General features: G+C 42.2%; 1 protein-coding gene across 4 annotated transcripts in view; it reads right to left on the reverse strand.

The window, feature by feature from the left end:
* numbl (NUMB like endocytic adaptor protein) overlaps positions 1 to 13,022 on the reverse strand; it is an 81,226-nt gene that overhangs the window by 4,239 nt on the left and 63,965 nt on the right. For 3 of the 4 annotated variants that reach the window (XM_061718997.1, XM_061718996.1, XM_061718994.1), the window contains exons 5-8: positions 8,283 to 8,423; positions 4,940 to 5,147; positions 3,689 to 3,958; positions 285 to 470 (exon numbers count right to left, since the gene is read on the reverse strand). In XM_061718997.1, coding sequence (XP_061574981.1) covers positions 285 to 470; positions 3,689 to 3,958; positions 4,940 to 5,147; positions 8,283 to 8,423 — 805 coding nt within the window. The remainder of the gene's footprint in view (positions 1 to 284; positions 471 to 3,688; positions 3,959 to 4,939; positions 5,148 to 8,282; positions 8,424 to 13,022) is intronic. The other variant, XM_061718995.1, reaches the window with a different exon arrangement.

Raw genomic sequence — 13,022 nt, forward strand, 5'->3', positions numbered from 1 at the left:
GAGTCATATTGATAAGTTCAGAAAACTGTTTTTTATTGTTGTGTTTTGATGTATTTGATGTAAGCCCAGTGGATATTTAAAGCTTACAGAAGGCTGCATTTAACTGCTGCTATGTCATTCCTGCAGTATTTCTGCAGGTGTTTTGGTCAGTGCTATTATTTGTAATATATTATATTATTTGTAATCAGCACAATTATCTGTCCCCATATGATAAAATCCACCATCCCCCCTGATTTTTTTTTACAACTCGAGTACTGGTTATTAGACCCGTCTAGTCCTCTTACCTTGCATTGGTGCAGGCGGTGGAGGCAGAGCAGGGGGCACAGTGCACGGCGGTGGACCATACGCCGACATGGAGGGGTTGCAGAAGAGCTCCTCGGCAGGGTTGGTGAAGGAGTTATTGATCTGGCTACAGAGGTCATTAATACAACCGTCACCTTCGCCCGGTAACCCCATGTCCATCTCTAGTACTAGCAAGAAAGGGTTACAGAGAGGGGAGGAGGGGAAAAGCAAAAAAATGAAAAGAAGTTGATGGAATGGGATAACAAGAAGATTGAGGAGCGGGATGAACAGAGAGAGGGAAAAAATATTCATTCAATTGTGTAACAGACCCAGTTAGCATCAAAAGCAGAGAAACTAGAGCGCTTTGGTGTTCATCTGCTGCGCTTGTTACTGCGATTGACCTAAAAAGCACCTAAAGAGCAAGTTTCTCCACACAAACATTACATGACACTGTTCAGAACTTCACAGTGAGACGAACAGGGGAACATGGATGCACTAGCATTTCAGTCTGCTTTGCCATCCCCTGTGCTTGACACTGCTCCAAGATAAATGTGACTTTTTAACCATTTGTTACTGATGTGTAAACGACTAGAGAGGGATTAACTTGTCGTCTGACTTTACTTTAAGGCAAAGCTTTAAACATAATAGATATAATATCTGAGTGGATGTTCCTTGTCATCTCGTGGTTGTCTTAACAACCCCAAAGGCTTCACAGGCACAAGATTATTCACTTTCTGCACTTCTTTGTCGTTTATGCCCGTTGTGACGGATGAGAAGTTTGTAGTTAACTTTTGTTTTCTGGCAGTTTAGACAAAAAAAAGTTTACTGATTAGATCAGATAAATTAACATTATTGACCACAGATGGGTCCATCAAACCTACTGCTGGGATATTCCAGGCCAGTTCTCATCTATGCACCTCCTCAGCTGAGGGCTTCGTAGGCAGTACTCGAGTTGAGGGGGGATGAGGGGGGATGGCATCCCCCCTGAAATAAAAACCGTCAAAATCATCCCCCCTTTCCATCCCTTATGTCATTTCATCAATGAATGTGGTATTACTGCTATTTCAACATTTAGAGTCATCACCAGAAAAATAAACCCAGAAAAATAACTTATTTGACAATTTTCACCCGTTTCAAGTAAATTTTCACTTGAAATACCAAGAAGATTTATCTTCTCATTATAAGCAATAAAATCTTGTTCCACGTGCAGATTTTTCTACTTATTTTAAGTGAAAATCTACTTGAAACAGGAGAAAATTTTTGTTTTTTCCAGTGATGAGTCTTGTTTTAAGTGTAATGAGATTTTTTTACTGAAATGAGACATTTTAACTAGAAATAAGACACATTTTCTTGTTAAGATTTGGAGTTTTTGCAGTGATCCATTTTACTTATCCTGTGAAGGACAGAGTCATATTGATAAGTTCAGAAAACTGTTTTTATTGTTGTGTTTTGATGTATTTGATGTAAGCCCAGTGGATATTTAAAGCTTACAGAAGGCTGCATTTAACTGCTGCTATGTCAGTCCTGCAGTATTTCTGCAGGTGTTTTGGTCAGTGCTATTATTTTTAATATATTATATTATTTGTAATCAGCACAAATTATCTGTCCCCATATAAGAAAAATACACCACCCCCCCTGATTTTTTTTTACAACTCGAGTACTGTTCGTAGGCCGTAGGCCTTGAAGTTCATCAGAGGTGCAGAGGCCATGGGAAGTATGTGGATGCTTTTGGATTAAGGGTTTCACTGTCCGTGATCCATGCTTGTCCTCTTCTTGCCTATGTCTCTGGAGTTCAGAGCCACTTTAAGCCCTACCTATGCTGTGTGTGTGTTATCCTCCGTGCAGGCCGGTTTAAAGGCTAGTCGGAGACTTGCTGAAGGCTAACTGCAAGAGCCGACTGAGCCCACAAATCAATACACACAAGGGACCCGTGGAGCTGGGAAACTGGCTGGCATTGTTTAGTAGATGCAGTGGAGTGTAAAATTGTGTGTATACACTGTAAAAATGTAAACTATCATATCAATCCTAAGTGAATATATCGTACTCCTCACTGATGAATGAGAGGTGGACATAAATGGTACACTGGGCCACGGAGAGCGGCTGTGGAGTGCTACGGTTTAGTAGTCCAGCTATTGGAGCGCGCTGACTTTGTGGCACCACTCTGAGTGGGTGTGTTTATGTCTGTGTGTCTTTATGCGTGTGCATACAGCAGCCTGTTAGGTCTGACTCAGTCGTCATTATGCCCAAAGGAAAAATAAAAAATGCAACGAGCTCTCAGACATCAATGAGAAGTTCTTCAGAATGCTTTTTTTGGCTGCTACCCATTAATTTTTTAATTAATTTTTTAATTTTTACTCTTTTACTCTTTTTGCTCTTTGCTATTGCTTTTATTGCTGGTTTTATTCTGTTTGCTATATTGTTTTTTTTTCACTGTTTGTCTTAAAGCTGCTTTGTTTTTATTTGCTTGCTTTGCTTATCTTCTCTTGACATGTAAAGCACTTTGAGTTGCATTCTATGACAGGAAAGGTGCTATATAAATAAAGTTTATTATTATTATTATTATTATTAATTGAAGGGCAAACAGAATTACACTGCAGAATAGCACCTTATCCCCATGACAATATGGATATAAATACATCCGGGATGCACTGCAGGTTCATTCGATAATGTGATTTCCCTGACCTCGTCAGATGAGGTTCAGTGACGCCATGCTGCAGCCAGATGGAAAATGTAATAATGCTCAAACAAACAACTGTGATGCAAGAGTCCCCATGTGTATTTGCTGTATGTGCAGAATCAGACGCAATGTTCCTTAACTGGAATCCGAAAATCAATTCGGGGATTTGAGTTTACCAAAAATCATAACAAAGAATCGTTTCAAGTCTGAAAGGAAGATATACAGTCTAATTACACAGTCAGAGAGTTTGATACTCTCGATACAAGAACAATGTAAACTATGCTTTCATTGCCTAATTGAAGCCTATAACATCTGCAAGATATTATTCTCTACAAAACAGAGCTTCTTGCACAATAGTCATATTTTCCTTCAGTTCTTGTGTTTCAGGAAATAGGTGAGAAGGAACAATTATTCCACTGAGAGTGAAGGAATTCAGACACAACCACAATGTCACACATTAGAGAGGGATGAAAAATGGATAATGGCAAATAAACCAAAACCTATGCATCCAATTTAATCTTCTGAATCTATTTAGTTATGACCATAACTGCAGTAAAGGCACCAGCTGTTGCTGACAGGCATAACCTGCAGTACACTGCTGCCGATGAGGAGCTCAAACCCTGAAACTTCCACATACCCGGCGTAGAGGTTACTGAGGTCAAGCGTGTCAGCAGGTGCCTTCATTGGTTCCCATTTGCGAGTCTAATCAACAGAAGAATCTCCGCTCACCAGGGTTCTTGGCCTGGAAGTCTGTCTTGCGCTGCAGTGTGGATGGCAGGTCGTTGAGGCGGAGCGACAGCTGTCTCTTAAAGGGAGAGTTCTTCTGGCTGAGAGCAGGAAATCCCCGGAACGAGCCCTGGCGCACCAGCTGCTCGATAGGCGCGTGGCGACGAGGGATGGCGTGGGGCCCGCCCGGTTCCGGGCGCTCCATTGGGGAGGCTGCGCCCTCGGGTGGGGAGGCGCTGCCAGGTGGAAGGGCTGGGATGCCAGAGGCCTGATCTGGAGGAAGAAAGGGAGGCAGAAGTCAGTGCTGTTTCATAAACGTTATCTTTAAGTACCACCAGTACTCGAGTTGAGGGGGGATGAGGGGGGATGGCATCCCCCCCTGAAATAAAAACGGTCAAAATCCTCCCCCCCTGAAATAAAAACGGTCAAAATCATCCCCCCTGTAAAACCGCCACCCCCCCTTTCCATCCCTTATGTCATTTCATCAATGAATGTGGTTTTACTGCTATTTCAACATTTAGAGTCATCACCAGAAAAATAACTTATTTGACAATTTTCACCAGTTTCAAGTAAATCTTCACTTGAAATAAGTAGAGAAGATTTATCTTCTTATTCCAAGCAAAAACATCTTGTTCCACTGGCAGATTTGTCTGCTAATTTTAAGTGAAAATCTACTTGAAACAGGTGAAAATTGTTGTTTTTTCCAGTGATGAGTCTTGTTTTAAGTGTAATGAGATTTTTTTTTTTTTTACTAAAATGAGACATTTTAACTAGAAATAAGACAAATATTCTTGTTAAGATTTTGAGTTTTTGCAGTGATCCATTTTACTTATCCTGTGAAGGACAGAGGCATATTGTATCGTATTGAATTCTGACTTTTTTCTCAGAATTCTGAGATTAAAGTCAGAATTCTGACTTTTTTCTCAGAATTTTTTTTTTTTTTTTTAAGTGGCCCTAATACTCTTCCGTAATATTGATACGTTCAGAAAACTGTTTTTTATTCTTGTGTTTTGATGTATTTGATGTAAGCCCAGTGGATATTTAAAGCTTACAGAAGGCTGCATTTAACTGCTGCTATGTCATTCCTGCAGTATTTCTGCAGGTGTTTTGGTCAGTGCTATTATTTTCTAATATATTATATTATTTGTAATCAGCACAAATTATCTGTCCCCATATGATAAAATCCACCATCCCCCCTGATTTATTTTTACAACTCGAGTACTGAGTACGACTATTCAACATGTCTGCTCCTACCTTTCTTCTTATCCTGCAGCTTGTCCTCTCGTTCGCTGCTGCTGCCCTGCTGGCTGCAAGAGGAGTTGACACGGAACGAGCCTTCACGCACAAATGAGGTGCGGCTGGCGTCGAATGAAGCCGTCACGCCGCACTCCTTCTCCCGGCGCTGCTTCCTCTCCAGACAGGCGGCGAAGGCACAGCCCACTGCGTGGCTCAGTCTCTCCCCCTGGTACCAACAGAAAAAACATGTTTAATGTTCATACTTTGCAGGCGTGTCTTGTCTATGTAAGCAGATAAAGATGTGTGTCACAAACTCACAGGAGTGAAAACCAAAACATGTCTGATTCATTTCATAACAAGTCTATACATTTCAATCATTACAGGTTGTTGTCATTGAGCAGGACAAATACGGCCTCCTCTACTGGCTCATGATGGATCATCATCAAGTCTGAACAGTCACAGTATTCCACCAATGCCCAGTTTTCTTCAGGCCCATCAGAGCTACTTGTTTTGTAAATGATCCGACATCTCAAATATGTATTCACTTACAGTATGCATTTATTGGGTGATTCTTGCATCCTTGCATGATGAACTTTGAAAAAAAATCACATTTACATGTGATGACAGACCAATGAGGTTTTCGCAGCGCCAGCCAATCAAAATAAATCTCCTTAGACTGAGCTGGAGCCCAAATTTTACTGGACATTTAGTTGGAAAACTTTCTAAAAATTCGTGAATCAAGTCTCAATGTGCAAAATGTACCCAGAAAAAAATTATTAATTAAAAAAAAACTTTCAAACTTTTAAAAGGTGAAATTCTGAAACTATGTTTAATTTAACTTTTGAATTTCTCCATAAAAATGTCTTCAATATCAAAAACACACAAGTTATTATTTTGGGTAAAAAATTTTCATCTCCACTTAATGTTAAGCAAAATGTTGCATAACGCTGTATTTAATCTTCAACGTTTCTGTGTAAAATCTAAACTAATTTAAAAAGTAACTCATTACTAAAGCTATCATATAAGCTGAACAATGAAAATTCACCAGTAAGTACTTTTAGGGCTTATTTAAATAAATTTCCTCCAAGGTTGCATGCTCAGGTCTCCTTAGCAGTCGCAGCCACCTTTCGCTTTATCGCAAGGTTTATCCAAAGACTGTACGTAACAATGGACGAAGCATTGGGTCACGTGGTGTTAAAGGTGTTAAAGTTTGTTTTTCTTCTTGCAGGATGCAGCCATGTGGCTCAGCAAGCCGACGGGCACACGCCCACCGCATGTCAATCAGAGTTAGCTTTGCTCCCAGCTCGGGAGATGTTTCCAGCGGGATACACCAATGACTGGGCAACAAAATCAGAAAGGATCGCCACCTTTAATCAAGGCTGGGTTAACACAAACGGGTGGCTGCTTCACTAAGGGCGGAGTCATGACAGTTATGGATGAAGCAGCGATAACGGCCAGCGATTGGCTGAACCGATCGCCAATTAATCATATTAGAAAGAAATGTATTGCTTGATACAAACTGTCCTCCCTCAGAGTTGTCATGGAGACTGACCCTCTCTTGCAGCCTCTACCAGTCAGTCGAGGAACTGTAACGAATCTTAGTTCTGCATGAGACTTTACCCCCGACCTGGAAGTTCATCCCCTATCACAGCTAGCCCCTATCACAGCTAGCTTTGAACTGATCTGCATCCCATGGCCAGGCACGTTGGGAAAATTCTCTCATGAACCAGATCTGTGACCATCATAACGGCAAATCTCCACCGTGACAGGAAGCACCAAACCAGTCTTGAGGTGACGGCTCATACAGGAATGTTCAAGAACCAAAATTCAATACCAAGATGGCTGCAGAATTCCTACTAACACTGTGGATCAATCATTTTTTTGTGCAAAACCAACAAAAGTAATTCACTAGTGTTCTCTCCACAGCACTTTATTTTGGATGCATCTGGTTAATACTAATATCGTGCTTCTTATGTTTGATTGGATGTATGTCTATGTTCAGCAGCGTGTAGAGGAGGTTTCTTCTGTCTTTGAGATGATGTCATCCAGTCCAGGTTTTGTCCCGTAGACTGCATTAGTTTCGATTAAGAGGAGCCATGAAAGGAGGAGCCTGCTTCCAGAGGAACCACACTCGTGTCAAAGAGGAAAAAAAGTTACCGTGGCTGACAAGACGAGGACACGCTCACACATACGAGTTTAATTGAGCTCATTACGATGAGGGTGTAAACCTTTGATGCTGTCAAACACTGACATGCATCTATCCTGCTGGATCTATAAGCAATTCATTTCCTCTACTTTCCCTTCAAGCTCTCTAGGTTCCCACATCCCCATGACAACAGCGAGAGATACAGTTCAGTGTGAGATGGACATGTAGAGATACGGGGAGTGTATGGTGGAAACAAAGACAGACAGAGGTGGGCAGATAATGCCACGGGCTCCTGTCTAATCCCCTGCTCTAATCCTGCAGGTCTGTGCTCCCGTCCTTTCTGTCCACGTTCCCCCAATCCGAGCTCAGGAAAACACAATGTTCCACGCAGCAGCCTTTACGCTTCAGCCCGGATTTGAAGTCAGATAACGGAACAGAAGATGGAGATAATTCACAAACACGTGACCAGTCAGTGAAGGACATGACAGATGCTAGTGTATATTATTATTATTGAGGGTTCAAGATGTTTGCCTCCAGCATTTATCAATGTGTTTCTATTAACTGATGTGATGCAGAAAATGCAAAAAGGTAGAATTCCCACCATGTTTGCAGAATAGGACAATATTTAGCTCAATGAATGTACCATATTTTCTGTACTATAAGGCGCACCTTCAATGAATGATGTATTTTAAAACTGTTTCCATATATAAGGCGCACCGCATTATAAGGCGCACTAAATATATGGTAAAATACTGTACTATAGTGGCTGGGGTTGAGTTTCGTATCTACCTGATGGAGCTGCGCTACAGGAAATGCTACAAAATCCTACAGCAAATGCAAAAAAAAAAAAACAAGAAGAAAAGTACACTATGTCAAACTTTATTAACAAAATAAAAACCAGCTTTGCTCCGTCTCGTCAAAGTTGCCATTATACGAGTCAGCGGTGCTGCTGTTGTCTTGAACGTCTGTGACGATTCCTGCCAGTTTTAGCGCTGTTACTTCGGCGACACCAACTACATTACCCACAATCCCCCTGACTACAGTAACAGAAATTACCGTAATGATCATATATAAGGCGCACTGCTGGTTTTTGAGAAAATTAAAGGCTTTTAGGTGCGCCTTATAGTGCGGAAAATACGGTACTCAAATAAAGTAATTGTAATAGACAGTGATTATATTCCGTTTAAAGAAGACAAAGGTTGACCGTGGCCTCACCGAGTCCTTCAGAGCCATGAAGCAGTGGCACATCCACCGTCTCGTGGTTCCATCTCTGCAGATGTAGGAGAAGGCCTTGTCGTAGTTACGGTCGGGGGCGCAGAAGGAAACCTTCTCTATGGTCTGGTCCACGATGAGGTCCTGCGGGGGTCAGACAGGAGGAGAGGCAGAGTGTGAGGAAAATCAGGTGGACGTACACGGTAAAATGGAGCAAGCTTAGTTCATCCTGCATCATATCTGACGCCACCTCACCTGATAACTGCAGGTTATCAAGCACAAACAAGTTCTGCTGCAGCGTTATGCAAATACACACCCGAATTATGTAAAATACTTGACAAATGCTTTCATCCGCACTTAACCCCATGAAATCCCCAACTCCTCTCACTCCAATCTATTTACACATCCATTGATGACAAAAAGGAATAACCACAAGCTAATGACACTGGACCTACTTCTCATCTCTGGGATGTCTCCACTGCGGTGCCCTTGTTTCTGTAAAAGGGTTACCGAGCCGGGCTCAGCGTCTACAGCCACAAAGGGCGAAGCTAAGAGGGGGCCCCTCTGTCTTTTTCTTTGTACATTAAGGGGCCCCCGGCTCAACGCTTACAGAGGGAGACGGAAAACAAGAGGCGAGAGGGAGAAGAAAGGGAGAAAGGGCTCACACACTCACAAGCACACTTCCTTCCTCCCTTTCTGTATGGCAGAAAACACAAAGAGGGGAGGGATGAGGGGAGAGATGGCAGAGGGCAGGAAAGGAGGAGAAAGGAAGGAGGGATGCAAGGAAGAAGAGGTGGAAGAATAACAGCCCATTCAGTGTGGGCCAATTAGGGAATCAAGGGGGATGCTGGTACCGAGGTGAAAGGCTGAGAGGAGACCAGTGTTGTGTGTGTGTGTGTGTGCGTGCGTGCGTGTGTGTGTGTGTGCGTGCGTGCGTGCGTGCGTGCATGCGTGTGTGTGTGTGTCCTCATCGCTGGTGTAGTCAGGTGCTGTGAGTTAATACAAACACTTTAAACCAGATTTAAACTCTTATGAAGACCGTTGTAATGGTTAGGATGGCAGGGTGAGAGGGGTGAGGGGGTGAGGGGGTGAGGGGGGTGAGGGGGTGAGTGGGGCGATACGTCCGTGAAAGGAAGAAAACAGCCCTGCAGGACAGTTTTGTGACTCACGCTGTGTCACCCATGCAGAAAAGTCTCTCTGCTCTGAGTGGGAACAACGTGCTGAATGGGGCGAGAAAGCCTTTACTGTCTCTTGGTATTGATGAAGCATGAGGAAGGTCCCGCAAAACTGCTGTGTAACCCGCATAAATCAACCTTTGCCGCTCAGTGAAAAAGTGTGGGAAAGGCTGGAATAACGGTCATGTGGGTGTTCTGATGGCTCCCCGGCTGATTCATACGTAGCTTACGGGAACATGACAGAGGCCGTGAAAGAAAGGAAGAGCAGAGGACCATTGAGAGTCCTCCCACATTTTGATGTGTCAAGTGATTTGTAACTGCGCCCTGTTTCAGTAATGGGTTTTTAACCTATCAAGACGTGATGAAAGCTTATTCTGTCTTTACTAGGTAATACAATTACACATGAAATGGTGTCACTATTCATTTAGGAAGAAAAATAAGGAATGTGTACAACGGTATGTGTAGTAGACCATGATTCAGTTTAAAGAGCAACCTTCAGCAGCAGTAACTTCACGTTATTGTTTTCCTGTGTGACGTTAACAGTCCCTTCGCATCATTGTGGCCCACTTTTCTTTACAACGTCGCTTCAGTTCATCGAGCTGTTGCAGATATTAGATCATCTCTCCCCAGGTCCCTCAGCAGCAATACATTGAGGTCTGGACTTGTTCAGCACCGACTCCTTTCTCCTGCAGTCATATTGTCACCTTCACGATTGTGTTTTGTTTTTCTTGGACTCGTTGGCTGAAGGTGCTCAGGTGGTGGAGCTGCAAGACGAGCGTCCTCCTTCATTCTGCTGGTACGAGCTGGTACGAGCTGGTACGAGCTGGTACGAGCTGGTACGAGCTGGTACGTGCTGGTACGAGCTGGTACGAGCTGGTACGAGCTGGTACGAGCTGGTACGAGCTGGCCATGCTGAGATGCTGTTTGGTTTTCACCAGATGTGCTGCAGTGCGTTACGGACAAGCTTCTCCATGTTTGAGTCTGCTGGTTTGTTCAGATACATGTTTGCAAACCTAAGCTGTTGCCGTATCTGGTCCTGTCCTCACATCTGACAAAATGACACTTTAAAGGAGCATGAGGCAGGATTGAGGCAGGATTTATGAAAAAGATTTGTATACGTTTTAAGTTTTCTAGTAATAATGTCAGATGAAGCGTTCCAAACCCAAAAGAATGAGCCCTCTAGTGTATCTCTTTGTTGCCTTGAACAGGCTGTGTGCTGCAAAATGTGCTGCAATTCGGTCCCGAATTTCCCGCGCTGTCCTGCGGATGTGACGTCACATGACGCTGCATGCGCGTTCTCCCCGTTCTCCCGTGCCGGCTTCACTGTTGGCTGCAGTACCCCCGACGGCCGTCGTGGCGAAGGGTGGCGCTAGAGAGTCTCATTTCTTAAAAGGAGCCTCAAGCTCCTTGAAAAAAAAAAACTGTCATAATGTTTGATGGATAACATTCGTAGGACAGGCTTTCATTCTTTTGTCCCCTTTAAAACCTTATGTTGATTTTTTTCCCAGAATTGGCTCAAAGATCCCACAGATCTGTTTTTATGCCTTCTTTTATTGTAATAAAGTTTTTTTTTAAGTTGGCTTCGGAGCAGTCTTTGTTCCACACTCATCGACCAGAGACAGAGACAGAGAGAGACGGAGACAGAGAGAGAGAGAGAGCAAACCCCACACAACAACACTGTGCTGCCATGCACTTTTAAGAGAACATAGATTGTGTGAAACTCTTAAAAATGCCATACTTGTTCAGCCTTTTCTTCTTTATTGCATTGTTGTGAAGTTTTACATTTAGCAAACCAGCTGAGGTCTGTGGAGAAGTCTTAGATTTAGCTCCACATTATTATTATTATTATTTTATCAGTTTTTATTAACATTACAGACTGATGGAGGAGGAGCCTTGCTGTGACATCCACTCTTTAATGTTTTCCTCTTGGGAATAATCTTTCCCGCCGGAGAATAACAGACTTCAAACTGTTTAGAAATGGCCTTGTGATCCTCGCCAGACTGACGAGCTTCTCTCAGACTACAGCTGATGTCTTTCTCCCCTCTTATCTCCTTAGTTCCTGCGTGAGCTTCAAACACCATTTCTATTTTCTTTTGACTTTACTTTTGCCTAATAAACAATGACGATGGCAACGTTGTGCTTTTATTGAACTACGTTCGGATGCTTTTTTTCACGACCGCTTGTAAAAGCTTTAACAATGATAGAGTCTTGAGTGGTGGAAACTGGCAAAGTCAATAGGCTTGACGACGTGACCGGGCCTTTGCTAGTGGTGGAACCTGCCGGCGGGGTCGCCCCCGGTTACTGCAGGAGTTAATTAAAACCATCTTCTATTTCTCCACCAGCTGGGTGCACAATCACATATTCCACCAGTGACGTCGTGGTGTTTGAGGACAAGAAAACAAAGTGACAGCGGTGAGAGTCGAAGTGCGTGAGACACAATGTATCACTGTTAGTGAAGTCTTTCACAATTATTGTGGTGTCTTGATGCAATGTTTAAACAAAAGACACAAACTATGGCCTGAATGAATACTACAAATAACAAAACCATGTTTCCAAAGCAAAAGCAGTCACTTCTGCGTACGTTAAGACGTGGTAAAAGATATGTTGAACCAGCGTGCTTTATATATTTTGTATTGCACTATGTTTATTCCCTACATTACATACTGTTTAGAAATATGGGAGAGTTCATATTTTACCCATACTAAACCGATCTTTATTCTTCAAAAAAGAGCGGTAAGGATTATCAAAAAATCAAGTTATAGAGAACCATCAAATGAACTATTTATTAAATTAAGGGCATTTAAATTCATGGATTTAGTGGAATACAAAATAGCATTGATAATGTACAAAGTGTTCAACAGATTGTTACCTAGTAAAATTGTAAGCATGTTTAAAATAAGGGTAAGTAGATATGAGCTTCGAGGGAAACGTATGATTGAAAAACCAAAGTCTAGGACTAAAATTAAAGATCAATGTATTACTGTAAGGGGTGTAAATATATGGAATGCACTTGATGAAAAATTGAAGATGTGCCAGTCGATTCATGCATTCAAACGTTTGTTTAAGTTTAATGTGTTTGAAAAATATGAGGGATCCAGTAGATGATACTATTACGGAATTATGTTCGGGATTGTGTAAACAATATGATTCATTTTTTGTACTATGTTTTGTATGTTTGATCTGAATAAGTGGATCATGTGAGAAGGGTAGGCGTAAATAAGCAATAGCTTCAGCCTATTCCTTTTCGGTTAGGTCTCTCTTTTTTTTTTAATGTGAACTAATGCTTTCAGTTGGTGTCTACATTAAGAATGACCTGACCGAAATAAATATATTTTCATTCATTCACACGTGTGGAGTGAGAGTCTTGTTTAAACCAGTACAAACCATTAAAGAGGCTTTTTGACTGGATAGAAGAGGGGGATATTACTTAGACCAGACATAACTGTGGTGATATTACTATGTTCGTAGTAATAACACAGCGCATCAATGTGTAATAGTCTGTGCGGAACATCAGGGGTTAGGAGGAAGAAAGATCAGGCTTGGATTAACATACGACTGAGGAGAGAGA

The sequence above is a fragment of the Cololabis saira genome, chromosome 4 (genome assembly GCF_033807715.1).
Source record: "Cololabis saira isolate AMF1-May2022 chromosome 4, fColSai1.1, whole genome shotgun sequence".
Classification (NCBI taxonomy): Eukaryota; Metazoa; Chordata; class Actinopteri; order Beloniformes; family Belonidae; genus Cololabis; species Cololabis saira.